General features: G+C 60.0%; 4 protein-coding genes across 7 annotated transcripts; 3 read left to right on the forward strand and 1 right to left on the reverse strand.

The window, feature by feature from the left end:
* The first annotated feature begins 6,877 nt into the window (after positions 1 to 6,877).
* On the forward strand, positions 6,878 to 11,294 carry LOC117652743 (organic cation transporter protein-like). The gene is made up of 11 exons (XM_034397835.1): positions 6,878 to 7,048; positions 7,912 to 8,032; positions 8,337 to 8,597; positions 8,668 to 8,771; positions 8,929 to 9,083; positions 9,150 to 9,318; positions 9,422 to 9,753; positions 9,818 to 9,938; positions 10,054 to 10,255; positions 10,568 to 10,704; positions 10,836 to 11,294. Exons 1-11 carry the CDS (start codon positions 7,041 to 7,043, stop codon positions 10,915 to 10,917), a joined length of 1,692 nt encoding a protein of 563 aa, XP_034253726.1. The 5' UTR covers positions 6,878 to 7,040; the 3' UTR covers positions 10,918 to 11,294.
* Positions 11,295 to 11,592: 298 nt separating this feature from the next.
* Positions 11,593 to 16,794, forward strand: LOC117652604 (retinol dehydrogenase 12-like). Of its 2 annotated transcripts, none has more exons than XM_034397644.1 (7): positions 11,593 to 11,740; positions 14,558 to 14,694; positions 14,771 to 14,974; positions 15,490 to 15,648; positions 15,913 to 16,032; positions 16,126 to 16,342; positions 16,562 to 16,794. In XM_034397644.1, exons 2-7 carry the CDS (start codon positions 14,577 to 14,579, stop codon positions 16,704 to 16,706), a joined length of 963 nt encoding a protein of 320 aa, XP_034253535.1. In that variant the 5' UTR covers positions 11,593 to 11,740; positions 14,558 to 14,576; the 3' UTR covers positions 16,707 to 16,794. The 2 variants fall into 2 exon arrangements, with proteins under 2 accessions (XP_034253535.1, XP_034253534.1); XM_034397643.1 differs by lacking the exon at positions 11,593 to 11,740 and adding an exon at positions 13,671 to 13,794.
* LOC117652606 (EF-hand calcium-binding domain-containing protein 1-like) lies at positions 16,749 to 18,931 on the reverse strand. Of its 2 annotated transcripts, XM_034397646.1 has the most exons (4): positions 18,866 to 18,931; positions 18,027 to 18,183; positions 17,613 to 17,806; positions 16,749 to 17,370 (listed from the first exon to the last, which is right to left on the reverse strand). In XM_034397646.1, the coding sequence occupies exons 2-4, from the start codon at positions 18,181 to 18,183 to the stop codon at positions 16,942 to 16,944; spliced, it is 780 nt and encodes a 259-aa protein (XP_034253537.1). In that variant the 5' UTR covers positions 18,866 to 18,931; the 3' UTR covers positions 16,749 to 16,941. The 2 variants fall into 2 exon arrangements, with proteins under 2 accessions (XP_034253537.1, XP_034253536.1); XM_034397645.1 differs by lacking the exon at positions 18,866 to 18,931 and having other exon boundaries at positions 18,027 to 18,221.
* An 833-nt stretch (positions 18,932 to 19,764) lies between these two features.
* LOC117652891 (short-chain dehydrogenase/reductase family 16C member 6) lies at positions 19,765 to 26,132 on the forward strand. 2 transcript variants are annotated; one of them, XM_034398091.1, is made up of 7 exons: positions 19,765 to 19,861; positions 23,812 to 23,989; positions 24,709 to 24,863; positions 25,005 to 25,182; positions 25,259 to 25,388; positions 25,477 to 25,720; positions 25,811 to 26,132. In XM_034398091.1, the coding sequence occupies exons 2-7, from the start codon at positions 23,846 to 23,848 to the stop codon at positions 25,875 to 25,877; spliced, it is 918 nt and encodes a 305-aa protein (XP_034253982.1). In that variant the 5' UTR covers positions 19,765 to 19,861; positions 23,812 to 23,845; the 3' UTR covers positions 25,878 to 26,132. The 2 variants fall into 2 exon arrangements, with proteins under 2 accessions (XP_034253982.1, XP_034253981.1); XM_034398090.1 differs by lacking the exon at positions 19,765 to 19,861 and adding an exon at positions 21,982 to 22,131.
* The last annotated feature ends 7 nt before the right edge of the window (positions 26,133 to 26,139 follow it).

Genomic DNA, 26,139 nt, shown 5'->3' on the forward strand with positions numbered 1-26,139 from the left:
TGCTTTGAAGGTGAGACAGCAGCTCTGCGAAGCTCGAGAGACCAGCACTCCTGTACTATGTACACTGGTTGCTCGTGTTCGTTTCGCACGCGGGTGCCTCGTCATACCGATACATAGAGGACTTCCGCGAAAGTGCGCCTCACACTCATAGATTCAGCGCGAGCCCTTATCGGGGCCCACTCGGGGGCTCGGCCTGCACTCTTCTTTTTTTTCAATTTTTTTTTTACGCGTCGATACTGTTTACCCGCGAGACTGTATTTGCAGAGTGGAGCCGGGGAACTGCGCAGCGCCGCGGTCCATTGCACTGCACCTCCGTTTGCGCTGGCAGCGCTAGCTAAGGGGTAAACAGACAAACAGCCCCAAAACAGTTTAATTATTTATGATGCGGCGCCGTGTTGACTTCGACTTCGACGTAATTAGAAATACCGCACCTGGAGCGAACCATGATACTCTGCTCGATCATAAATGGTTAGAAAGCTCAGTTTCAAAACCAATTTTCCTTGAATGCCGCATCAACTGTCGTTGTCACGACCATAATGTATGTAAGAGCTTTGACTTGGTCATGAAGTGACCCAAAAGTTTTATCGTAAAGTTCACACTTGATGAAAAATCGCGACGTGCGACGTGTTTGTGCTGTCGAAGCGCTGCGAGTCGCTGATTGGGCGACCAGGCCGGAAGTCGCTCGGGGTGTTCAATCCGCGCCACAGAGGCGTGTTTTCCTATCCACCGTTTGACCCCGATTCCCGATTCGCTCGCGCGCTTTCCGCATCCCAGCCTGCGCTGCACTCACATAAACACACACACACACGCGCGCGCGCGCGCGCGCCGACGTGAAAACTGAAGAGTTATTTCCGAAGCACCGCAGGCGTTGCTGGACGTTTTGTAAACTTGGCGCGAACGCGAAGGCCCCCCCGACTACTGCGTTTTTCGAGCCACCAAAGCGCGCGAGGCGGCGGGGCGATTCTGTCTCTCTCGCCCCCGTGGACTTCTCCGCAGGGGTGCGAGAGAGACAGAGCGAAGACGTCCAACAAGTGCGGCGCGCACTTGGCGCACTGCGCCGGCCTCTTTGAGACCCCAGACTCTCTGAGACGCGCGCAGAAACGAAATACATCCACGCTCCAGGCCGCGAAGCCTGGCGAAGGCGCGGTGTGCGCCGTGAATGCGAATACCAATAGGGATACCGGCGGTGCCTTTGACGGCGACCGATAGCCGCACAGGACCGCCGCTCGCCACTTTTAGCGCGAAAAATTTTGGAAGGTGGCGCGCGCACGCCGCGCTCGCCGGCCTTGAGGCGACCACTCGACCAATGACGGGGCCGCCTTTTGGCGCCAAAACGGGAGCATGCGATTGGCCGGCGGGCAAGGCGGTCCTGCGCCGCGCGCCGCGGGGGCGACGATGCGGCTCTGAGCGCGGGAAGTTCGAATGTCCACTGAGCCTCTGGCTGCGCAGTAGCTCTAGTCTCTCTACTTGCTGTAGTCTCTCGAGTCTCTAGTTTATCTAGTCTCTCTAGTGTCTGCAGTCTCTCTGGCCCTGGCCTCTAGCCTCGCGCGGCCGGTGGAAGCCCCCAACGCGGCCAGATTGTGCTTCCCGTCGATACAAATACTTGCAGTGGCGTCGCCTTGAGCCGCACAGGCCGCCGCATAGGCTGCCCAGGCACGTCGAGGAATGTCTATTTATAATTGCAGAGCCCGCCACTCGCGCGACTTTACCTGAAAGTGCACACAATACCCAGGATGACGAAAAAGCACACAAAGGAACGCACACAGGCCGCCGAAGGTGTACTAGAAAAAGTGATAGAAAGAGCGAGAGAGAGAGAGAGAGAGAGAGAGAGAGAGAGAGAGAGAGAGAGAGAGAGAGAGAGAGAGAGAGAGAGACAAAGAAGGCTAATCGCATGCGCACACACACTCACACAGGCGTGCGCTGTGACAGTTCGAGTGACGGGAATTCCCTGCGCAGTTGTAAAGCGACAGCGAAGGAGTCGGAGAGAGTTACGCTCACGGGCCGAAAGGAGGATTTCTAGTCTAGCCGCCAAAACTACCGACAGTCGAATAATTTCGATGATATCTATTTTCTCGCTGTGTTCGGCGAGCATTCCCTAGTAAGATCCAGTCGGTACAGTCGGGGAGGTAATGAGGGGAACTTTACGGGAATCTCCGTTACCCCGCAGCGGTGCCGCAAAAAAGTGTGCTACCAAGAAGTTTTTTTTTTTTTTTGCGAAACTATTGTCGTGGTGTGGCACGGTTGTTCACTCCGTGGTCAGCATCGGCAGCGACAACACCTAGCTGCGCTCTGCAGCCACCTCAACGACATCGTCCGAACAGTAAGCAGGCCATTTACAATTTGACGTCGACAAACCCAGCACAATTTGCACTCCTCACTGCAGGTGAAAATGCCCCGCATTTTTGCTTCTCAGACACAAGGCCAACGAATCGGAACTAGAGTAGTGCCCGAGATAAACATTCTTTTTTGTTGAACCACAAAACCTGTAGAGGCCGCCTTCTCTGTTTTTATCGAGCACGCGTTTGGCCCTCTGGCCGCCCTCACGCCCTTCGGGTCACGTTCTTGCTCCTATTGGTGGAGTGGAGGCAACCTTCGCTGCGCCATTCATAAGACGCACGGCGTTTGGCTTCGTCCCCCCGCGACCGCACGACGCCCCGCCCCGCCCCGCCCCGCCCCGCCCTGCGCGTCGTCTCCCCCATGATTAGCATCCGAAGCGTGGCGGGGCGTGGCGTGGCGTGGCAGGGCGGGGCGTCTCCAATACGCGAGTCGGTACGCCGCCACACCTTCGATTAATCGAACCAGCTGATCACTATCGATAGCTATAATTACCCGCCGCGAGCAGCCGTGCGCGTGAAGCGCGGATCTTGGCGGACCCGGCCGCGCCGCGCCGCGTCGGGTTTCTGTTTGTTTTCTTTCTCTTCTCATATTCCGAGACTCCGCGCAAACTCCGTGTGTGCGAGTGGCAAATCTCCGCGGACCAGTGGACCGGGCTGCGCGCCGCGCTTCGAAAAACCGCCGCGGCGAGTCGTTTTCCTCGTCGGTCCGGCAAGGCGGCGGCTGGAGGCTGGAGGACCATTCCAGTGATCTCGCCGCCGTCTCTCTCGCACTCGTGGGCGTTGCGAGAGACACGGAGGGATGCAGAGCGATGCGACAGTGTGGCTGAACACGGGGTGGGCTCAGGAAAGTTCAGGCTCCCCCGTACCGATCCGGACGCCCCCTGAGTGCGAGAGAGACAGCTCAACGACAGCGATGCGCGGAGTCTGTCGCCTGGCCGGTCCAGGGTGGCGCGCCACTGAGTGAATCAATCTCGTTCACTTGATCTGACGTCATCCAGGATGAGGCCTGGCCTCTCCTCTCCGCCGAGCCGCCCTGCTCCGCGAGCTCAACAACCACAACAAGACAAACATCACAGTGGACCGGCGGGTGGGCCGGCGGGCCGCGAGATGCAGCCGCCCGGCACAGTCTACCGGCCAGCAGCCCACCAGTACGAAGGGTGGCCGCCCAGCCGGGCGCCGCGGGCAGCCGCGGAAGCAGGATGGGTGGCCTAGGCGCAGGCGCTGCGCTCGGTCTTTCCGACGCCTTCACAAAAGTCTTTGAAAAATCGTGTTTTAGGCCGACTTTAGGCATCCACTGCGTCTGATCCGAGGCGGTATTTCGTCCTCCCTCAACGGGCAATTTGTCTTTGGACCTTCCTTTAGCATGCCTTTGTTACGGAGTGCGATTATCTGCCTGAGTATGGGAGCAGTATTGCCGCAAAGTTGATTAAAACGGCCACAAATGTCTTTGAAAAATCGTGTTTTGGGCAGACTTTAAGCAGCCACTGCGTCTGATCCGAGGCGGTATTTCGTCCTCCCTCAACGGGCAATTGGTCTTTGGACCTTCCTTTAGCATGCCTTTGTTACGGAGTGCGATTATCTGCCTTCGTTTGGGAGCAGTATTTGCTTAAAGTTGGTCAAAACAGTCATAAATGCCTTTTAAAAATCGTGTTTTGGGCCGACTTTGTCATTTGTGACCGTTTTGATCAACTTTGCGGCAATACTGCTCCCAAACTAAGGCAGATAATCGCACTCCGTAACAAAGGCATGCTAAAGGAAGGTCCAAAGACCAATTGCCCGTTGAGGGAGGACGAAATACCGCCTCGGATCAGACGCAGTGGATGCTTAAAGTCGGCCCAAACCACGATTTTTGAAAGACATTTGTGACCGTTTTGATCAACTTCGCGGCAATACTGCTCCCAAACTAAGGCAGATAATCGCACTCCGTAACAAAGGCATGCTAAAGGAAGGTCCAAAGACCAATTGCCCGTTGAGGGAGGACGAAATACCGCTTCGGGTCAGACGCAGTGGCTGCTTAAAGTCGGCCCAAAACACGATTTTCCAAAGACATTTGTGACCCGGCTCGGGTCGCGGTGCGTGGTGCGTGCGACACTGCGACACTGTTGGCTCGGCCGGCTTCCTTGCGCACTCCTCGGTGCCAATACTCCGCGATGCGAGGCGCCACCGCCAGGCTGTTTCCACATTCGGCACAATATTCTTATCAGCCCGGCTCTAACCTTGTCCCGAATTTCGGCCCGTCCTCCCTCCCTTCGGCCGAGTCGTTTACGTCGCTCTGTCTCTCTCGCACCTTCACTGGACGCCCCAGTGCGAGAGAGACAGAGCGGAATCGCCTTCCTATCGGCTCGGCTGGCAGAGTCGGCAGAGGCAGGCACGTTGCTCATTAGTGGCGGCACTGCACTGCCATGGCAGTGTGGCAGTGTGGCAGAGTGGGACCTTCGCCCACTGACCCGCGCGGCCGCGATCGGGTTCGAAAATTGTTTCGATGGTCCGGCGAAGGTCTAGACTTGTTTGTTGTGCTTCCTCCCCGCGGCTCGGCTCGCGGCTCGCGGCACCGGCCAGCGCGACAGCGCGACCCTGGCTCTATTGTATGGCACCGCACACGCAGTGTCGTGGTACAGTGCGCCGCTGTCTCTCTCGCACTCACAGCCGCCCGTCAGGGTGCGAGAGAGACATCGGCTGTCGGGAATGAAACTGCAGTTGTGGGCCGGCGGCGCGCGGCGCAGCGGTCTCCATTGCCCCCGCCGTGACCGTGGAGAGCCTCCTCTTGCCCGTCCGACGTGGCGGTGTGTTGACGGACCGCCCCTTTCTGAGCATTCACACTTGAATCGACGCATGGCACACTGGGAGACGGCAAGCGGAGGCACAATCGGTCGCCAATTAAAATCACCCCGGCGATACTCCGTGCCCAAGAGATTTGACGCCCGGAGTATCGACGAGGTCAAATATAATGCCTTGCTGCAAAGAGGGCATTCCGGTGCATCTGAAGACCGGAACCGGAGATACGGAGAACAAAACCGACAAAACCGGAAGCCGGAAATGGGCCTCTTCGAGAGATTCTGTCACCAAATCGGCTGCCATCTCTCTTTAGCATCTCGCGGTCCGCGTCGGCGACACCGCCTTGGCCAATCACAATGCAGCCTCCGCTTCCCAATGTCACACTCGGTATGCAGGCGATGCATCATGCAGGTGTCGCGTCGGCAGGTGCAGGGCGTGGCCGGCGTGGCCGGCGTGGCCGCGTCGGGGACGTGGGACCGGTAGCCGCGCGTTGGGGCGTCGCCAGTAGGCGTCGCTCTGTCTCTGTCGCACCGACGGGGGCGCCGCAAGAGTGCGAGGGAGGCAGAGCGACGAAAGCACTGTTCGGGACCGGCCTGCCGGCCCGCAGCATCCCGAGCTCCAAGCGTGGCTGACGACGACGACGACGTCGCGTAGAGCGCCGCTGTCCCTGCCGCTCCCTGCGCCTTACTTTGTCGCCAGACAAGGCGGAGAAAAGGACAACACAGATGCGTCACCTCGGAGAGAGAACGAAGGGGAGGAAAAGGGGTGGGGGAAGCAGGGCAACTCCAAACGCCCCTCCCCGTCGGCGAGCGCACTGCGCACCGGGACCGCCAGTCCGCCGGCCGCCAAGGACCAAGGTCTCGGGCAGGGCTCAAGCGGGCCCAAGAGGTCTCTCTCGCACTCCGAGGGTACGCCCCGCGAGTGTGAGGGAGACAGCGGCGACGGTGCGGTTCGGAAGCACGGCGCGGCGCGGCCGGCCGAGCGCCTGCCAAAGGCGGCATACCGCCCCGCAACACAGCCGAGCGTCGAAGCGCGGCGGCGGCCTACCCGCCGGGCGCTCCGAGCCAGGATGGTGGCGGTCGACTAGAAGAAAGCCGAGTCTTTTCGGGAGAGGACCACGGGCACGGCGCGCTGGAAAAGCACGCAACTCGCAAGCAGACGCCGGCCAGTTACGTTCAGGAGGCCGCGACACCTCGCCGCGCCCCGCCGCGCCCCGCCGCGCCCCCCGCCACCCCGCCTCAGCGACACGGAAGACTACTTTCTCCAGGCCATACCGACCGCCACACAGCCGCACCGTTGCGCAACCCGACGGCGTAGTGGCACAGCTATGAGTGAGCCCGGGCGGACGCACGGACGAAGGGACGCACAGACAGGTCAATCGGAATTCTTGAGGCCTAGATTCGCGTTAGGGCGGCGAATGTGCGTGCGGCTGTCCCGTCGTGAGGAGGAGCGGTCACTTTGGCGCGATGTAGCGAAACAGGCCATGTCTCGCGACCCGATTCGTCAATGATAGTGTCTTTAGTGCATTCGCTGCAGTGTCAACACGGGGCGTCGCGAGCGCGGCGCAGGAGAGGAGGGGGGCGGGTGACATCTCTGCCGCCGCCGCCGCCCCGCCCCCCTCTCGCTGATCCCAACCCCATGCAGGATGGACCCCCCAACTGCTCCTTCCCCTTCCCAAACCACTGCCGGACAGCCCCCCCCCCCCCCCCCCGCCACGTGCAGCCCCGTGTTGGAGTGGCGAGGCGGCGGACGCGACGCAACGTCGCACAGTGGGCTCCTCACACGCGTTCCGAACTCGCCAGCTCTCCTTCCAGGACCGCCATGATCCTGGCCAGCCCTTAGCTCGAGCATCACGCCCAGGACACGCCAGAGGACGCGGACAGGACAGCCCGACCGTCCGCACTGCGCAGCGGCCGCCAGGACACAGCCATGGCGAGGTGAGTGCTGTGAGAACCAGTAGGAATCTATCACCAGGGGGCTGGTGGACCTAGTGGAAGTTCAATTCAATCCGATGGGTGTCCTGTGTCCTTTCGAGTGTGATACAGACGTGGATTTTCATCACAAGTCCTCTGTCCCTTTGTGAGAGCCTGCTGGGTTTGAGCTGGTCCGAGCATTTTGTGTGATTTACTTTGCCTGCTGCAACAGTTCTAAAAGTCAGTTCAAGACAGTCGAGTGCCAAATCAAGTCGATGAAAACCATAAAAATCTTCAGTCGTCGGCGGCCGTGTCGTATTGGTAGTCGCGGCGCGTGGCACGGCGGTGTCCAGTCCAGTCCAGCGCGCACGGCCTGGTACAGCACGGCGTGGACGGACTTGGCTTTCCGAGGAATGGTCTTGGTCTTGATTGTGCCGCTCTAGTTCTGGGGCGGCTCTATCAAAAGTGAGCCAAGGCCACCGGCACCGGCAGGGGTAAAAGCGTCATGAAAGTGTGCATTGGTTGCTCAGGGAGAGTCCGAACGAAACCGCCGAATCGATAAAAAAGTTACAGACAGTCGAACGGCAAGCCATTTGAAAGAATCCACGCATCGCTCTTTCGACCACCCACCCGTCACTTTCCCTCTGGGTGTGTACTCGTGCAGAGGCAAAACAACTCGCGCTCTGGCCTTGGCCTTGAAGCCGTCCTGCCCCGCGTTTGGTGTTCAATGCCGATGATACCCGTTTGTTTATCAGAAGGTCGCCACTGCCAGTGTCGCCTCAGTAGGCGAAAACTCCCGCGATGGAAGAGTCAAAAGGGTTGCCAACCCCAGTCCGCCTTAACGAACAATCTTAAACTTGTATTCACTCTCTCTCTCTATGACGCAGGTCCGACCCCGAGAGGCCCTCGGGGGTGTCTTCGCCGGCGCCGGGAGTCGAACCCGAGTCGGCGCACGCGGAGCAGGACCTGGTGGTGCGCGTGGCGGGGGCGTGGGGGCCGTGGCAGGCGCGCCAGGCCGTGCTGCTGGCCCTGCTCAAGCTGCCCATCGCCTGGTTCCAGCTCGCCATCCTCTTCATCGCGCCGCCGCACCCCTTCTGGTGCGCGGACGGCGCGTCGCAGCCCGAGGCAAGCCGAACAAAATGCAGTAACACAGTGCGATCCGACCAAACAAAACCCGGTGCAAGGGTCTGGTCCGGTGGGAGCCGATCATTTGACTGACCTAAATAAAAATATTAGGGGAGTCGAACCACCGATCTCAATATTTTTATTCAGGTCGGTCACTTAGGTCTAGGTTTTGTCGGTCTTATTTAAGTGTCCGGTGTCTCTTCCGGGCCGCTATTTGAAACGAATGCCTGGCAGTGTGGCAGTGGCGCTGTCACCGATACTGCAGGCCGAACAGTGGCGTGGTCAGGCGTGGTTCCACGAGCCACTGACGCTGGACTTGTTGCAGGAGCACGCCGTGAAGGCCGAGACGGACTCGTGCCACGCGTACGACTGGGACGCCGCGGCCGCCGTGCCGTGCACCCACTGGCAGTACAACCGCACCGTGTTCGTGGAGACCATCGTCAGCGAGGTGAGCAGCACGTCGAGCGCCGTGTCCTCTACGTCAGCGCGGTGTGTCCTGACCCTTCTCTTGCCCGCAGTGGGACTTGGTCTGCAGCAGGCAGCAGCTGGCCAACGTGGCCCAGTTGGTGCTCATGTTCGGCGTCCTCGTCGGCAACGTGCTGTTCGGGGCGGCGGCGGACAGGTGAGTCTTGGACTGGGTGGCGTCAGGCCTGTCTCTCTCGCACGCCCACAGTGCACCCCACGAGTGCGAGAAATGCTGCGTCGCGCGCTGGCGTAGAATGGGCTGCCTACCCGCCGGGCGCTGCGCCGCTTCCACTACACTGCTAGTTCCTCCACAGGTGGGGCCGCCGCCTGCCGCTGATGGCGGCCATCGTGCTGCAGGCCGCCGCCGGCGTGGCCACCGCCTTCGTGCCCTGGTTGGCCGTCTTCATGGTGCTGCGGTTCCTGGTGGCCGTGGCCACCGGCGGCACCATGGTCGTCAGCTTCGTCATCTGTGAGTCCCGCGTTCAAATACTCGCGCATTTTCGACCTCGGCGGGCTCTAGCTTGGCGTTCCACAGGCATGGAGATCGTGGGCGGGCCGTGGCGCACCGTGGTGCCCATCCTGTACCAGATCCCCTTCTCGGTGGGGGTGTCCATGATGGCGGGCGTCGCCTACTACCTCCGACACTGGCGGGACTTCCAGCTCGCCCTGGGCGCCTTCTCCGTGCCCTTCATCGCATACTACTGGTACGGCTGGCGGCGCGCGAAAAAAAAACCCGCTCGGTATTTGAACCTACATCCCTGGCGCCGCGAGCGACGTCGTTACTCACTCGGCCAACCATTCCCTCAGGTTCATCCCCGAGTCCCCGCGCTGGCTGCTGGCCGTGGGCCGCGAGGAGGAGGCGCACGCCATCCTGGAGGCGGCCGCCAAGACCAACGGCCGCGACGTCGGCGAGGCCAAGGCGGCCCTGCTGGACCACCGCGCCGGCCTCGGCGGCCACGGCGGCCACGGCGACGGCCAGCCCCGCGCCGGCCTCGGCGGCCTGATGCGCACGCCCCGGCTGCGCCGCATGTCGCTGTGCCTCTTCTTCACGTGGTTCGTCGTCGGCCTCGGCTTCTTCGGCTTCTCGCAGTTCCAGGGCCAGATCGGCGGCGACATCTTCGTCAACGTCGCCCTGTCGGGTAAGGCGACTCGGCTCGGCGGTAGTACACCAGATAATCAGTGTAACCCGATGCAATGTTGCAGGACTCATCTCCATCCCGGGGCCCATCATCTGCGCCTACCTGGTCCGCGTCATGGGCAGGAGGGCTTGCATCTTGTTCTCGTTGATCATGTCGTCCGCGGCCTCGCTGCTCATCATCGCGGTGCCCTCGGTGCGTCTAAGCGCTCCGTCTCTCTCGCACCCCTATGGGACACGCCATGAGTGCGAGAGAGACAGTGCGAATACGAATGAGTGTCCATCCGACGCCAATCTGAACGTGAATCCCGGCAGGCGTGTTCCCGGGCGATTGGCCGCGGTCGCTGCTGGCGGGGCTGGCGGTGCTGGGCATGTCCATCACCTTCCCCGCCCTCTACCTCTTCTCCGGCGAGCTGCTGCCCACCGTGGTGCGCAACGTGGGCCTGGGCGCCTCCTCCATGTGCGCCAGGGTGGGCTCCATGGCCGCGCCCTTCGTCCTCGCCCTGGTACGTATCGCTCCGTCCCTCTCGCACGCAAGTCCCATCACGAGTCCCATCGGGGAGCGAGAGAGTGGGGATGCCCTGGAGAGCCGTCGTCGGCGCGTGACGTCATCGCCGTGCCCTGACGTGACGTCGCCGTTTTCGCACGGCGTTCCCGGAACGTCCCGCTCCTCTCCCTGCTCCCTGGACCCAATGATCCCGCCAGTGACTAGGCACAACTTCCCCGTTGGGCTTGCACGTAAAACACGCACGTTAAAAACACGACGTGTGTGCAATGCTGGCTGCCCCTTACAATGTAGCGGTGTTCTTGGCCGGCAGAGCGCGTACGGCGACTACGTGCCCTTGGTGACGCTGGGCGGGCTGCCCCTGGTCGGCGCCATGCTCATGCTGCCCCTGCCGGAGACCCGCGACTGCGTGCTGCCGGACTCCCTGGAGGACGGCGAGAACTTCTGCAGGTTCGTCCAATCATTCTACTGCAGTGTTACCAACTTTTGAAAAGGATTTTCAGAAGAAAATGGGATGGGGATGTGGGAAAATTTACCATCACCGACTGAAAAAAAATTGAGGAAAGTTGTTTGGCTCGCAGGAGGCGCGCCAAGGAGGACATGAAGAATGCCAACTACATCCAGGTGCCCCTGAAGGACCTGGCGCTGGCTGAGGGGACCTGAGCGCCCCATGGACTGAAAGGGCGCCGTTCCGGGTTCCGGGTTCCGGGTTCCAGGTTCTGGGTTCCGGGTTCCGGGTTCCGGGTTCGGTCCGCGGACTGCAGGAGACAGTGGCGCTACGGGGGTGCAGCAGTATTTATTGAAGTTGTGACGTTCATTAACCTTAGTTTTCTACTTTGCACTGTTGTACTTGATAGTATGTAATCATGCCGTTAGGAATGTAACAAAGACTGCTCGAGTGTATACGTGTTGTGTAAAAAAGCATGAATGAATTCAGTGAGTGTGCGTGTGCTTATGTTTGTGTTGTATGCGTGTATGTTTCTAGCACTAAGCTAATTGTGTTTTTTTTTGTTTTTTTCACAAACTGACTCTTTTGATGAAATAAATTAGGTATATTTTATTTATGTAAGCCTCTTGACTTTTGCCTGTTTTCAAGTAACGCTCGATGCTCGTTTTTTTTTCTGACCAAATATCGCTGTAACCCTTTATTTGGTGGCCGCGGAGGGCCGGTCATGGTCGTGACCGCCAATCGGTCTGCCGGCGGTGTTTTGGCGGAATGGCGTGGTGCGGTTGTCCGCGTTGTTCGCGTCGCCGGCGGGGCGGGGCGGGGCGGGCCCATCCAGGGAGTCCCCGCCCCGCCCCCGCCCTCTCTCTTTCTCTCTCTGGCCGCCAAGCTCGGCGGGACGGACACGGACGGACGCAGCCATCCGCCGGTCTCCAAATCAGTCGCCTCATTGCTGCCGTTCGCTCAGGTTGGACAGGGAAGAGGAGCGGAGCGCATCGCCAGGACCACGCCACTGCAAGACCACTGCAACGCGACACACACGTGAGTACCGCATCGCGACATCCTTGCGCGCGTTTAGTACGCAAGTGACGCACTATTTTGCACACATGGCCTCCGCGGCAAAATATCAGTATGCATTTATACGCAAAATAATGCGTAACTTGCGTAGAAGTGCATTAGGATTTAGTGTGCAGGCACCGACGCCGAAATGGCACTGGCACTTCGGTATCGACGGTATCCTTGGCGGTACTTTCCCCACTTCGCCGTTTTCGCAACAAACCAAAAGCGGCTAGAGTGTAAACGCGCATAAAAGCGGTGGCTCGCGGTCCCCCTCGCGGGGCCACTCTAGCGCGGTCCGCTTCCACGGCCCTGCATGGACTGATTCCGCTCGTCTCGCTGTCTCTCTCGCACCTGTGGGCCCCATTAGTGCGAGGGACACGGAGCGACGGCCAAACAAAATTGTGCAGCATCCACTGTGCCAATGTTGAGCAACGACGCATTCACTTCGGGTGAACGTCCAGGGCGGCCAGGGTGGCCCACTGTGGGGCGTCTCGGCGAGGGCTCCAGCTGTTCCAGCTTTCAGGCGGCGCTAAAGGCCACGCCGAGTCGGCGTTAGCCGAAGTTATTAGCACGGGACTGATTGTTCCCTCCAGTGCGTCACCGCGCCACAATTTGGAAGTCAAAACACGCAGAATGCATCGCTCTGCGCGACTTCGCCGTGGAATTCCCTCACGGCCGTGGAAATGCAATGCGGACGACGGACACCGGCCATGGGAATGGCGTTCGGAAATTTGCGAGCAATTAGCCAATAATGCTGACTGGCAAAAAAAAACCACTGGCCGTGTCGATACTCCACGATGCGAGCCACTGCGGCGCGGAGTACTGCCGGGTTGAACAGGCCGGAGGAGGGTGCAAAAGAATCCGACCGTCACTACTCCACGCGTCAGAGATTTACAACGCTAGCCTTATGGATGGTCTCTTGCGCGCGGGGTAGCGACGGTCGGATTCTTATGCACACGGTTACAGTGGTGTGTGTGAAGCGCGATTCGCGGAGAATACATAGGAGGGCGGGGGCTTGGCGGGCTCTCCTTTTGGCAGTGTAGTGTGCACGCGTGCCGACTGCAGCCGGTGGGTGTGGTCGGGCTCGCGGCACGCGCGGTGACGGGGACAGTGAACAGTGTGGCGACGGGGCGGGGAGGGGAGGGGGAGGGGGCGACGTCACCGCGATGCACTTTCGGGCCGGAATTCTTCCTCCTAACGAGCTGGCGCCGCGGGGAGGGCCGCTCCCTGTTGCAGTTCAAACAGTCGACTGATTCCGAGGGCCGCCTTCGTCGCTCTGTCTCTCTCGCATCACTACGGGACGCCCCATGAGTGCGAGAGAGACAGAGCGACCCTCGGAATGAGTCTGCTGGCGGAAAAGTCCGCGCCGGTCATGCCCCCTCTTGCCCTTTCGTCTCAGCGGGGCATACAGCGGTGGGTACACTGGTACACTGAGATAGGGGTAGCGCGGCGGGCCGGCGGAGGATCCCGGTCGTCTGTCTCTCTCGCAGCCCGGCGCGGCGGCACACGAGTGCGAGAGAGACAGGGTGACGAAAGCGCCAGCCGACGGCGTGGGCGGTATGGGTCGGAGTCCCTCGGCAGCCAAGGCTGACGTCACAATGGCACCGGTCGATGCGACCAAGGCGATGATTGGCGGCGACCAGACGACCAGGACCAGGGCGGAGGAAAAATGGAGATTGGGGACGCGCAGGATAACCTTCGTGACTCGTCTGCAAGGCCAACGACCCCAGGCTGGTGGGGTGGCTACCCGCGACAGGGGTTGTTCCGCCCTCCGCCCTAGAGTCCTGGAGTCTCCTACAGTGATCGGGCCGGGGTTCGGGTTGGGGTTCGGGTTGGGGTTCGGGTCCCGCCGGCCGCCTTCGGGCCCCGACGGAGCCTTCGGTGCCGTCAGCTGAGTCCGGGCTCCGCTCGCCACACCGGCCTAAGTGTCGATCTCACGGCACGGCGGCCAAGGAAGGCGGGCAGTCACTCGCGGACAGCGCAGCCGGACACGCGAAGCTAGAAGTGGAGTGGCCAGCAGAGACTGCAGACAACATGTGAGTGTCCGAGGACCGTCTTCAGTCTCGAGAGACTCGGCGCCCCAGTGTGTGTAGTACCTGGCCACGATGTTGGCCTTCTGGACAATCTCAGTGTAGTGATAGAGTCATTTCCCTCGTTACTGATAGTGAGACTCGATGGGCTGGGCTCGGTAGTGGCAGACAGGGTTAGATAAAGGGAAAGGGGGCGACCGTCGACCGTGGTTCCGTCTTTCCGTCCAATAACAACTACCGCTGGGTCTGGGAGGTCTGGGTAGTGACGTAGGGTCGGCACCGGTCCCCCCGCCCTGATGGGGGTGGAGACAGTGCCCACTGTCAGTGGGGCTGCCATTTCTGGAAGTGCATTTGTATGAATGTGCGGAGGTTTCGAATTTGGACTATTTTCGGAATGACCCAGTGTTGCGTGCCGCCGTGGGCGTAGGTGTCGTCCATAGGCCATAGGTGTGGATTTAAGAGACAGGCCTGACACGATTGTTGCTGGTACGATTATCGTCATTAGTCTATAAAATGTGAACGTCTCGCTTGCATGAGAAGTGGGTCGTGGTGTGTGACGTGTCGCTGATTGCGGGGGAAGACAAACCACCGAACATATTTGCCTTCGCTCTGCGCTGCACGGCGTGACGGCGTCCACGGCCACGCCACGCCGTGCAGTGCCCCAGACAGACACGCGACGCCGTCATCATTGCTCGCCAGTCGCTCGCAAATAGACGCGCAAAAAAAGTTGGCACGAGCGTTTTTAAAATTGAAAATGTTTCCCTTCCAGGTGCGGCCCCGACACCAACATGTGGTTCAGGAGTGGAAAGTGCCGTTCCTTGGCGCGTATGGTCGGCAAGACGGTGGTCATCACGGGCGCCAACACCGGCATCGGCAAGGAGACCGCCCTGGACTTGGTGGGCAGAGGTAAGCCCCTCTCCGGATCCGCCACTGCCTTCCCTCCGCCTCCCGCTCGAGGTTGAACGTGGGCGCTTGGTTGCAGGGGCGCGCGTGGTCATGGCCTGCAGGGACATGGAGAAGGCCAAGGTGGCCGTGGAGCAGGTCCGCGAGGCCGTGAAGGGCGTGGAGGGCGCCGGCGAGGTGGAGGCCGTGCACATGGACCTCGCCTCCTTCGCCTCCGTCAGGAAGTGCGCCAAACAGCTGCTCCTCCAGGAGCCCAAGATCCACGTCCTCATCAACAACGCAGGTCAGTTATTTTGAGAGCAACGGAATTGTTTGGGGGTTCCCTGGTAAAAAAAATTTAACGCAAAACTTGAAAACCGACCGGGGTTGTCTGGCAGTGTGGCCGGGCCCAGTGTCGCCAGGGCAGAGCTCTTCGATTCGACCAGCCGCCTCTTGTGTCGCAGTCGTCCCTCGTGGAATTAATAAGAATCGTTTGCCTGTCTCGTGAAATAACAACACGCCGCCCATTAGTGCCCCGGCCCGCCCCTTCCGAAAGGACGGTCTAAATCTTGGATGAGCAACAACTCGGAAGAAGTGTCATTATCGAGATCTCGGACTGGGACAGTCGTGACTGGAACGCCACCGGTGTGGCCAGTGTGTGTTTAGTGTCTTCCCCCTGCAAGATGCATGGCCCGTTTAGCGCCCCTCGCCCCAGTCAAGGACTCTCCCTTCCTCCCCGGCGCTACCCCGCGCCACCCCTGTCTAGCGCGCCTGCCGCGCGGAGTAGCGCCGCGCTCTGATCTTGACGTTGCCGCGCAGGTATCATGGCGTGCCCGCGCGCGCTCACGGAGGACGGCCTGGAGATGCAGCTGGGCGTCAACCACCTGGCGCACTTCCTCTTCACCTGCCTGCTGCTGCCCAGGATCCGCGCCTCGGGGCCCGCCAGGATCATCACGCTGTCCTCGCTCGTGCACTCCAGTAAGTTGGAACGATATCGGACAGGCGATACCCCGCTCCCGAGGGACTTTCGCAGCCGGGCATGTGTGCAGTCCCTTGCGCATGGTGTATCGCCGCACGGGACTCTGCAAATACCCCACGTCTGGATCCAGTCCCCACGGCTTGGCGCCCGGCGGGCATGCTTCCCCACGCGCGGCGTGCCCGTTGGGTGGCCTACCCGCCAGGCGCTCCGTCGCTCGCCGCGGAGTCGTCCCTGACCCCACCCGTGTTGTTTTCGCCCTGCAGGTGGAGTCATCGACTTTGACGACCTGAACGGCGAGAAGAGCTACAGCCCCAGCTACCGGTACTCCGCCAGCAAGCTCGCCAACGTGCTGTTCGTCAAGGAGCTGGCCGACAGGCTCAAGGGTGAGTGCGGAGCCTCTGTCTCTCTCGCACCCCGACGCGGCGTCCTACGAGTGCGAGAGAGACGGAGCGACCTGACGTTCCTCTTGCCCGCAGCGCACGACATCAACGACGTGACGGTGTACGCGGTGCACCCCGGCGTGGTGGCCACGGAGCTGAGCCGGCACCTGAGCGACGCCCTGTTCCCGGGCGCCACGTTCATCTGGGACCGCATCATGAAGCTGTGGATCAAGACGCCCGTGCAGGGCGCGCAGACGTCCATCTACTGCGCCGTGGACGAGGAGGTGGCCTCGCAGTCCGGCCTGTACTACAGGTGGGTGCCAACCGCAGCACAATGGGCACAAAGTCTAGACGCGTTTTGAGCTCCAGAGTCGCCAAACGGAACTCGAACCGAGCGTGTGACCCCACCAATGGATTGCTCTCCGAACGAGGAATCCATTGGTGGGGCCACACGCTTTTTGAACCCTGATGCTTCCCTTGCGTAGGCACACTACCAATTGCTAATGTGCTTTGCCCCGCGTTCTGGTTGCAGCGACTGCCACGTGACCGAGCCGGCCCGGCGCGCGCGCAACCCCGAGGTGGCGCGCCGCTTGTGGGAGGAGAGCGTCCGCCTGACCGGCCTGGGCGACTTCGACCCCTTCACCGCGCCCGACACCGCCAGCACCGTCAACCTGTAGCACTCTGTAGTTTAATTATTTTAGTTGTATTTTTTATTTTGTTATTGTAACGACTTTTCATTTATTATCATAAACGCGACGCTCAACACATGCTGTTTATTCATGAGCCCTGTCTCTCTCGAGTTTGGTGGAACAAAATAAAACACGCAGAAATACACAACATAAAACGGACGAAGACAAAGAGGAAACTGGCGCCGTGCGCACGCGGTGCCGCTGGGACTCTGGGACGAGGGCACTAGTCGTTGGCCGCCCTGGGGCCCTTGTTGTGCACCCCGCCGAGCCGCTCGACGACGACCTGGGAGGCCGACTCGCCGTGGGCCAGGAAGGGCTTGGGCTCCTTGGGGCGCTCGGTGCGGTACTCCGGGCAGTAGGCGTAGGCCTTGGCGTCGGGCATCATGGTGGCCAGGAACGTGGTGTTGGCCGGCCGGGACGGCAGCACCTCCCCCAGGAACTGCAGCAGCATCGGGTACTTCTTGACGGCCTTCTCGTAGTCCTCCAGCGTGATGCCCTTCTCCGTGTCGGAGGCGATGCTGGACACGATGGTCTCCAGCAGCTCCTCCACCAGCCCCTGCGAGTCCGCGTCCGGGGTGGCCTTCCAGTTCTCCGTCACCATCCAGATGAGGTTCTTGCGCTTCAGGCACTTCTCGGCATATCGGTCGTACGTCTGTCAACACGGCCAGCGCGACGCCGTTTCGCGCGAAGGGTCAGCCGAAGATATCGGGGTGTCGTACCTCGAATTCATTTTTCTATTTTGGCCCGCCGTGCGTCACGGGCAGAGGTGTCAGCGAGGTCGCATTACGTGGGGCACGGAAAACAGAAAAATACACACGGCTTTCTCCGGACCCGCTGTTTGAACACGCGACTCTTTTTCTGTTCGTGGGATCGGTTCGCCGCTTCGCTGCTCACCTCGAAGCAGTGCGTGACCTTCTCCTCCAGGGTGCCCCTCAGCACGACGGACATGCCCCGCACCCAGTCCTCCATGCCGATGAAGCTGTTGTTGTTGGGGTCGAAGTTCTTGTACGAGTAGTCGGCGTTGCCGGTGTTGGTCATGTCCAGGGCACTGTGCATGATTTCGATGAAGTCCTTTCGGGACATCCGCCCTGCCGAGGGAGCGCAACGGTCAAGAGCGGCAAAAACCTCCCACGATGCACCAGCGTCGAAAGGGTTGCCATTCTCAGCCTGCCCAGGCAATAAGTGGACTTTCTCGAGACTGTGCCCAGGCTGTGAGGTTGGCAAAGGGTGCATCGTTGGGATGTCTACCTCTGGCAGCAAGAACAGGTGCGGGGCAAAACCAGTGCTTACACTCGCATGTGATTTTACCTCTACTGCCCCGCGTGAGTTTGTGGAACACGAAGCACAGGGACTCGAGCTCCTCCATGTTGAAGTGCGTGGTCTTGCTGAGGCGGCCCAGCATGGCCCCCCAGCGACGCCGCAGCGTGCAGGGGTGCTTGGCCAGCTTGTCGTGGTTCAGCTGCATCTGGAAGCCGTCGTGCGTCGTGCACTGTCTGGTGCACTGTCTGGTGCACTGTCGGGCATCGCACACGCTGTCGCGGCGAGCAAGGCGTTCGCGTTTTCCCGTTATGCCGCGCGGTTTGCATGTTTGCACGAGCTTATCAAGGCCGGCCCCGCCTCGTGTATTAATATCGAGCTCCTGACCCGGGACGCAGCGGACGCAGCGCGCAGCGCCGCGAGCGGAGCGGGCTCCGCGCGGAGTTATCCAAGGGTGCACGCGTACACTCTTAAAAAATGTTCTTTCCTCATTAAAATTAAACTTTTGCCTGGACTAGTTCTGTTATAAGCTCTTTGTCGTCGTAGATTTATCGAGATAAGTGGCATAGGTGGAATTTTTCTCGCTTTGCAAAACGTCATCCTAAAAGTATTAATTCATAACGGAGACAAAACTTATTGTTTTTCTTTTTTTTAATAAATGAGCGGGTAGGCGAGGCGGCTCTTTTTCTAGCAGTGTGCGTCCGCCTCTCGATAAGCGCTTGTGGCCGCCAAGTAGGCTGGTCAAATGTCAGCACGGTCCGCGCGCGCCCTTCCGACTTCCGGAAACGAACCGTTCCCGCTGCATGAAGTGCTTTTCTCGAACTAAACGTTATCACGCCCGAAGTGAGCTGTCTCTCTTTCCCTGCGACCAGTTCTCCGTGACCACGCACCTCTGTCGCCGACCCGCCGCGGCGTCGTGCTCCTGGAGGTGCAGCGGGTCACCACGTCCGCCAAAGCCTCGCCAAAAACTCGTGCACTCCGTGGCGACGGGACCGCCGGGACCAACAATGGACGCCGACCCCACGGGGAAAGCCAATATCGGTCGCTGAAATGCCGTTGAATGAATGCTGGAAACTTCAAAAGCCAAAAATTCAATTATTTTGGGCTGAGAGGGCGTGAGAAACACGCGTGACACTGTTGCATCTATTTAGTTTTGTTGTGTGTACGTTTTGACTAATTTCCGCTCAGCCTCGTGTCTCTGGGGACTCGCGCCCGCGTCCTCGCCTGACCCCACGGGGTCACGGGGTCACGAGGTCAGCAAACGTTTATGTCGTCCGCATTTTGAGCGTTTCACGAACCGACGGACAAGAAGACATAATCTCCAGAGACGCGCGGGCCGATAAGCGCGTCCCGAAACGGTTTGCGGTTTGGGAAGAAAATCAGCAGTGGCCGCACCGGCCGCACAGTCACACTGGTTCCTAATGGCACGGCCGCACTTCGAGAAATGACAAATGACCCGCGAAAAAAAGCCGGCTAAACGGCACCGTCAGCGTGCAGTAGTTGGACTTGGACTTCCCCCTGGATTTTCGCTTGTCACAATGCGTGGCGCGTTTTTCAACCGTCCGAGTCCCGGAGACTCATTCCGATCGTGGCTTTCGTCGTCATGTCTCCCTCGCACTCGCTGCGGCGGGGCGGGGCGGGGCGGGGCGGGGCGGGGCGGGGCGGGGCGGGGCGGGCAGCCTGATGCCGGAAGGAAGGAAGCTCGCTGCCCGCCGCCCCGGTGTACGCCCTCGCCGCGGCTGCGCGCCGCACCGCCCTGGCATGCCCCGGCACCGCCGCGCCTCGCGAAGCCGTTCAGTGCCGCGGCAGACCCCGCCAGCGGAACACCGCGGAACACCGACCACCGCGCCGGCGCGCATTTCGCAGCGTTCAACTTTCGAGCCGAGGTGAGCCGAAGACTGAAGGACCGAAGGACCGAACGCGAGCCGAAGCCGGTGCATCCGTGCATCCCACACCCGAACGCGAGCCGAAGCCGCGAGCCGAAGGGGGCCGAGCGGGCCGGCGGCGGCCTTCCCCCGTCCTTCCGCCGTGCCGGCCGCGACGCCCGCCTGCCCCTGCCCCGGTTCCGGCACAGCATCTTCGGGTTGCGTCACGCGAGAGAAACTTGATTTTGTAACGTTAAGTCACCGTACGGTGCGGCGCGGTCCTGTCGGCCCCGGCGCAGCATGGCAGCCAACGGCTAGCACTGCACCGGCACGGCAGGGGCGTAGCAAGGTCCACTGTAAGACTCTAGACGAGGTCTGTACTGGACGCTGAGTGCAGAGAGGAGTTGGTTTATTCGAATTAGATTGGTCATCGGTAGGCTCAGGCTGCCACCGGCGAGGTTGTTGAGCTCGCCAGTGGGAGGACATAATCACAACAATGTTCATGTTCCCTCACTCATCACCGCCTGTTCAAATGTATGGTAAGTTAATACCTACATCTGATGACAACTGGGATGACGGCGAGGCAGCCCACTAAGCTACCGGGCGATGGTGGCCGCCAGCGAGAGGTACGGCGGCCAGGTTCGAGCGGTGGCCGCCAGGAGGATTCTTGTCGGAGACAGAGGAAGCGGCGGCGGGGGAAGCCCCAGCCCCGTCCTGCAGTGTTCGGCAGGGGGGCCAGGCCAGGGCCCATCGGCCATCATGGACAACAACGCACGCGTCTATCCGCGCCGCGCGCCCCACGTTCGGCCTAGTTAAGTCCATTGGCGTGGAGGCCTTGGTGGAGGCAGGTGGTGCTGAGTGCACTGTGTGCGTCTAGTGGACAGGTGCAAGCGGTCAAGCCAAAGAAAGTGAAAGTGCAGCAGAAACGGCTCGGAGTGCACCGGGCACCGCTTTGCACCGATTTGCACCGCGCCTCGGGTAATTTGCCGGTGCACTGTAGGGGGCTGGTTACATTGACCGGCTGTTGCAGTCGCTGACACGTCGGAGACCGGCGCCGAGGCGGCATCTCATTTAGGCTCCCGAACACTAATCAATCGCCTTGCACTCCGACTCCGCTCAGCGTTTCGTCACTCTGTCTCTCTCGCACCCATACGGAGCGCCAGCGCCTCTGCGTGCGAGAGAGAGCGACTAAATTGGCGTTCAGCTGAAAGACCAAGGTGACGCACTGGGAACGTGTCGCCCCAATTCAAGTAGGGGACGGATTGGGAATCGAGTCAGTGCGAAAATAACAGCGGCAGGGCCGGAAGGGCTTTGAGTTTTGGGTCTGGCTGGCAGCCTGGTGCATCGTTTGGCCCACTCGTGTGGCCACAGCACGTGCTTCCCTTTTCCCTTCGGCATGCCGGCGATAAAGGCTTCGATAAGCCCTGCCCGGCATGCTGTCTGGAGGGCAGCAGCCCCGATCCGAACAGCGCTCCCGTCGCTCTGTCTCTCTCGTCCGCGTGGGGCGCGGCGCAGGGGCGCGAGAGGGACAGCGCGACGACACTGGCTGCCCCAAAAGCTGCCCAGACGGGCCGGGTCACCGGGGTGCAGCACTATCGCAGCCCCACACTATGAATGGCTGCACCGCACTACAAGTCCAAGTCGCGTGTTTACAGCGTAGATCAACTTTTCTCGCGTACCTATTTTTAAACTTTTGAATCAGTTCTCTTAGAATGACAATCCTGTCCTCAGATCCCGTGGCGGAGCCGATAAGACGTTCCGAAGGTCCTTGTCCTCGGCAGATAAGGCATTCGGATCTAGGACTGTTCTTAAGGGCCTGCGCGGAAGCCACTGACAGGACCTTCATCCGCCCCGTACATTTCTCATACGAGTCCTACCGTCTCAGGATTCCCATTTCTGGCGTCTGTTTTTGCAGTTCCTACTTCCGCACGGTGTAGTGTAAACACTTTGAGAGTGCTGCATTTCTCATATCGCGAAGACTCGCCGGCCGGCGGTCCGTGGCGGGGCCGTTGCCCACGCCCTGGTGGCCGTGGCGGCGTCCCCCGATGCCCCACCGCCGGCCGGTCCGGCCACAGGGACCCTGCACCAAGCCCTGCCCTGCCAGCGGCTGAGCCCCGAGCCCCGCCAGTGCTTGCCTGCCGGTCGAGCCGAACTGGCAGCTGAGCCCCAGCGGAGCGCCCGCCCCGCCAAGCCCGTGTCGTGCTGCCGTGCTCCAGTCGCGACCGCGCAGTGATCCAGTTTGTGCCCGCCCAGCGCACCGCCATGGCCAGCAACAACGTCCCCGCCACAGGGTGCGTGTCTGGGCTTCGAGACCAGGGCCTCGTGGTCGTCCTGGCGACGGTTGGCGCCGACGGGTGCTTTCGGGGACGAGCATGGCGAACCGCGCCAGAAGCCCGAACAGAGCCCCCGTGAACGTCAAGTGTTATCTTCCCTCGCAGGTGTTTTCCGGTTGGAACCAGTTGGGTTTGCGCGGCTGCCTCTACCTGGCCTGGGGCGCAGGGAAGCAGTCCTCGCCAATGCGACTGTGAACGCCCTATCCGTTTGTCACCGCCGTGAACCCTTACCCCGTGAACGAGCCACCCCCGTACAGTGGCGCGGTAGGCCGCGGTGCACGCGGTGAATGCGTGCATGCGTGCAAGCGTGCGTGTGTTCGGTGTTTTGCTGCGAGCGGCCCCCAGTCGCGGGGCCGCTGGCCGCACAGCGGTTCGTGGTTCTGTCTCTCTCGCACTCGTGGAGCGTCCCGGATGGGTGCGATAGAAACAGAGTGATGAAACTGTCCGGAATCAGACTACAGGATAGATAATCGCGCGCGCGCTCTCTGCAGATTACGCTCTCTCTCTCTCTCTCTCTCTCTCTGCTGCCTCGGGCAGTGATGCCATCGCCATCAGTCGGGTAGTGTGACACACCACCACACCACACCACTGGTCGCTTAAGAGATCGAAGAGATGAAGAAAGAAGGCGGGCGCCGGCGCCGTGTCTCTCTTTTGCCTTGCAAACGTCCGAGCAAATGTTCCAGTGGTAGACCCTGGACAAAAATACTTGGACGAGCCCTTGCACTTGCATGCGGGATGTCCTGGATGTCCTAGCCCGCCGATAAGTAGGAAAAGCAGGACACCAGTGTTCCTAAGGGTTCAAAAACCCCCGTAGTAATCGAATGCCCCTCCCGCGAGGGAAGCCCCCTTCGAGTTCGAAATGCCCTTGGTTGGAACTGCATACTGCTCCCGTTTCGATTTTTTCTTGGCTGCGCGTGGAGTGGAGCAGGTGCATGCTGTGGGGCAAGACTGGCGAGACACGGCGTCCGTGACACGCCGACACGCCGCGGCCTCAGTGCTCTGTGGCAGGCACACCCCGCCCCGCCCCATCGGCTTGGTCTGCTTATTAGGACCATTACGTTGTTGGCAGGGACCGTCCGCGGCCCGCGGCCGGCCTTGGCAGCCTTGGGGACTCTTGTTTGTTTCCAGTGGCGGCGGCACGGCGGCGCGGCGGCTCGCGTGAGATGAGCCGGCTGTTTCTGGAACCGCGCGCAGAGCAGCGCAGAGCAAAGGTGTTGTTGGCGTTGTGGTGGCGGGCCTGCTCCGCCCTGCTCTGCTTCGTCTGGCCGGTGTGTCCCGCCTGGGGTGCTTTCAGTCGAAGATCGAACAACAGTAATCCCACAGGAGAAGGGTGGGAAGGTCGCGATTCGACTCCGCGTCCAGTAAGCGTGGCCCGGGGGGGCGAGGCGTCGCACGCACTCTTGGTGGGCTTCCCTCCCCCCCCCCCCCCCTCCGAGCCTCATTGGGGCACAGTGGAGGAGCTTCCCGGTCCGCCAACGCCGCCGGCACCACGGCCAGGCCGCAACACGTTTGTACAGTGTCTAAAGCGAAACAAGTTGCCGTCCCGTAACGACTTTGTCGGAGGTGCCCGGTGTCTCATCGCGGAATAAACGGACGAAAAGTGCAAAGAGAATGATTGTTTGGTTGTTTGGTTGGCAGGCCGAGGCGCGGGTCGCCGGAAAGCGGCACCACCATGCTGCTCAAGCTGTACTCCACGCTGGTGCTGCTCCTGGACATCCTGCTGCTTATGGTGCGCTGCACCCTCAGCATCCTGCAGGCCACCTTCGAGATCGTCGTGCCGCCCAAGGAGAAGTCCGTGGCCGGCGAGACCGTCCTGGTGAGGAGCGCCGCGTAGCGCCGCGCGCGTGCTTTGCGACGGGGGAAGACCAGCACCACCCGTCTCTGTCTCTGTCGCACTCATGGGGCGTGCCGTAGGGGTGCGAGAGAGACAGAGCGACGAAGCGCTGTCAGTAGTCTGAGTGCCGGCGCGCAGTTAAAATGCACCGGTGCGCTAATGATGGCTGTCAACCGAACGCTTCCTAAGGATCGTTTCATCGCTCTGTCTCTGTCGCTCTCGTAGGCTGATCCGTTGGGGTGCGAGAGAGACAGAGTGACGGAAACGATAATTCGCATTCGCTCGACCGGCAGGCGGCGCGACGGCGTGCCGGCCACGACGTCGTCCTCTCTTTTTGTCGGGTTGACGCGCGGTCCCTCGAGACGTGTCGTTTATTACCGACACTCAGAGTCACGGCGGTGTGGTGTGGTCACGGTCGAACTAGGAACGGACTTTAAACTTTAAAGCCCGCCGCGCCCATGTCTGCAACAAAATTTCCAACCACGTGCCCAGCCAATCCACCCAATAAAAGAACAAACAAACAACAACGGCAACAACAAAAAAGACCCGTGTACCAGAAATTCGGCATTTCCCCCTCTCCTTCCGCGGGTTTCTTTTGATGTTCCACATGTTTTGAAGGACGCGCGAGGATGGTTTCGTGCCCGGAAGTGGTTTTGGGGACGACTGGACGTTGACGGCCTCTTTTCCTCCTGTTTGACCAGATCACGGGCACGGGCCACGGCATGGGCCGCGAGCTGGCCATCAAGTTCGCCGCGCTGGGCGCCAACCCGGTGTGCATCGACATCAACGAGAAGGGCAACGCGGAGACGGCGCGCATGGTGGCGGACCTCACGGGCAAGAAGGCGCCCACCTACAAGTACGTCAACAGGCCAGTCACGTCTGGACAGCCTCTGGAGCGCTCTGGAGCGGGGCGTACGTTGGGTTGCCTAGCTGCGGGCGGCGTAAGCAGCTTGAACTTCTCGAGCCGAGTCTAATTCCTCTGGCATTGTCACGCCAGGTGTGATGTTTCCAACCGGGACGAGGTGCTGGCCTTGGCCGCCAAGGTGCGCGCGGAGGTCGGCGAGGTGACGGTGCTGGTCAACAACGCCGGCATCATGCCCACCCACCCCCTGCTCAAGCACAGCCCTCAGGAGATCAAGAAGATCTTCGACATCAACGTGATGGCCCACTTCTGGGTACGCGGCAGGCCGGTGGTGGTGCCAGTTTCGGTTCCCTGTCCTCTTTTTAACCGTTGTCTCTTCCCTCCCGCAGATGCTGGAGGCCTTCCTTCCGAGCATGATCCAGAAAAACCATGGCCATGTGGTGGCTATGTCGTCCATGGCAGGCACAATGGGTCTCTCCAATCTGGTCCCATATTGTGCCTCCAAATACGCTGTGCGAGGTAAGGCCCCACCAACATGGATGTATTTTTAAAATCAGTATTACTGTGCCACACTCTACCAAAAATCTGGCATTCTGCCTGCTTTCAGGTTTGATGGAAGCCATTTCAGAAGAGCTGCGAGAAGATGCTCGAATCAACAATGTTAAATTCACAACAATTTGTCCATATATGGTGGATACAGGGCTGTGCGAAAAGCCAAGAATTAAGTTCCCATCTATATTGAGCATGCTGGGACCAAGTGAGGCTGCTGATGAGATCATCACTGCAATGAGGCGTAACTATCACGAAGTTTCCATTCCCAAGTCTCTACTAAACATCAACAATATCTGCAGGTATGTGCTAGGGGATCTGTTGTAATAATTTTGCAAAGGAAAATTCACAAAAAAATAATCTGAGTTAATCTTTTTTTTTTTTTATTCTAGAGTATTTCCTCCCAAGGTGTGTCTCTTGATAAAGGACTTCCTTGACAGTGGAGTGGAGGCAGTTTAAACTCATCAAGGTGTTCATGACATAAAGGCTGTGTTTTATATGGATTTAAATTAAGAAAAACTTTTTCACTTTCTTGTTAGCTCTTTATGATTCAATACAAGTGTACAGTTTTAGGTAGGTTTTAAAAATGATACTTTAATTATTTGAATGATAGTTCAAGTGCTAAGTAAAATAATATACCCAACTGTCAAATACCTTGCCATATACAATTCTTTATAATAAGGAAGAAAATAAAATTTTAAGTACTAGGAACAACAACTGC

This window comes from Thrips palmi, unplaced genomic scaffold (assembly GCF_012932325.1).
Source record: "Thrips palmi isolate BJ-2018 unplaced genomic scaffold, TpBJ-2018v1 HiC_scaffold_7, whole genome shotgun sequence".
Taxonomy (NCBI): domain Eukaryota; kingdom Metazoa; phylum Arthropoda; class Insecta; order Thysanoptera; family Thripidae; genus Thrips; species Thrips palmi.

What these genes read in the sequence shown, in the direction of transcription:
- LOC117652604 (XM_034397643.1), top strand. An exon ending in CCTGGACTTGGTGGGCAGAG is followed by an intron (nt 14,695 to 14,770) that starts GTAAGCCCCTCT and finishes GCTTGGTTGCAG; the next exon opens with GGGCGCGCGTGGTCATGGCC. An exon ending in GTCCTCGCTCGTGCACTCCA is followed by an intron (nt 15,649 to 15,912) that starts GTAAGTTGGAAC and finishes TTCGCCCTGCAG; the next exon opens with GTGGAGTCATCGACTTTGAC.
- LOC117652891 (XM_034398090.1), top strand. Translation starts at nt 22,103, where the DNA reads ATGGCCAGCAACAACGTCCCCGCCACAGG. An exon ending in TGGCCGGCGAGACCGTCCTG is followed by an intron (nt 23,990 to 24,708) that starts GTGAGGAGCGCC and finishes CTGTTTGACCAG; the next exon opens with ATCACGGGCACGGGCCACGG. An exon ending in AAGAAGGCGCCCACCTACAA is followed by an intron (nt 24,864 to 25,004) that starts GTACGTCAACAG and finishes TTGTCACGCCAG; the next exon opens with GTGTGATGTTTCCAACCGGG.
- LOC117652606 (XM_034397646.1), bottom strand. Translation starts at nt 18,183, where the DNA reads ATGCAGCTGAACCACGACAAGCTGGCCAAGCACCCCTGCACGCTGCGG. An exon ending in ACTCACGCGGGGCAGTAGAG is followed by an intron (nt 17,807 to 18,026) that starts GTAAAATCACAT and finishes CTCCCTCGGCAG; the next exon opens with GGCGGATGTCCCGAAAGGAC. An exon ending in AGGTCACGCACTGCTTCGAG is followed by an intron (nt 17,371 to 17,612) that starts GTGAGCAGCGAA and finishes CCGTGTTGACAG; the next exon opens with ACGTACGACCGATATGCCGA.
- LOC117652743 (XM_034397835.1), top strand. An exon ending in CGTGGGGGCCGTGGCAGGCG is followed by an intron (nt 8,033 to 8,336) that starts CGCCAGGCCGTG and finishes GTCTTATTTAAG; the next exon opens with TGTCCGGTGTCTCTTCCGGG. An exon ending in TGGAGACCATCGTCAGCGAG is followed by an intron (nt 8,598 to 8,667) that starts GTGAGCAGCACG and finishes TCTTGCCCGCAG; the next exon opens with TGGGACTTGGTCTGCAGCAG.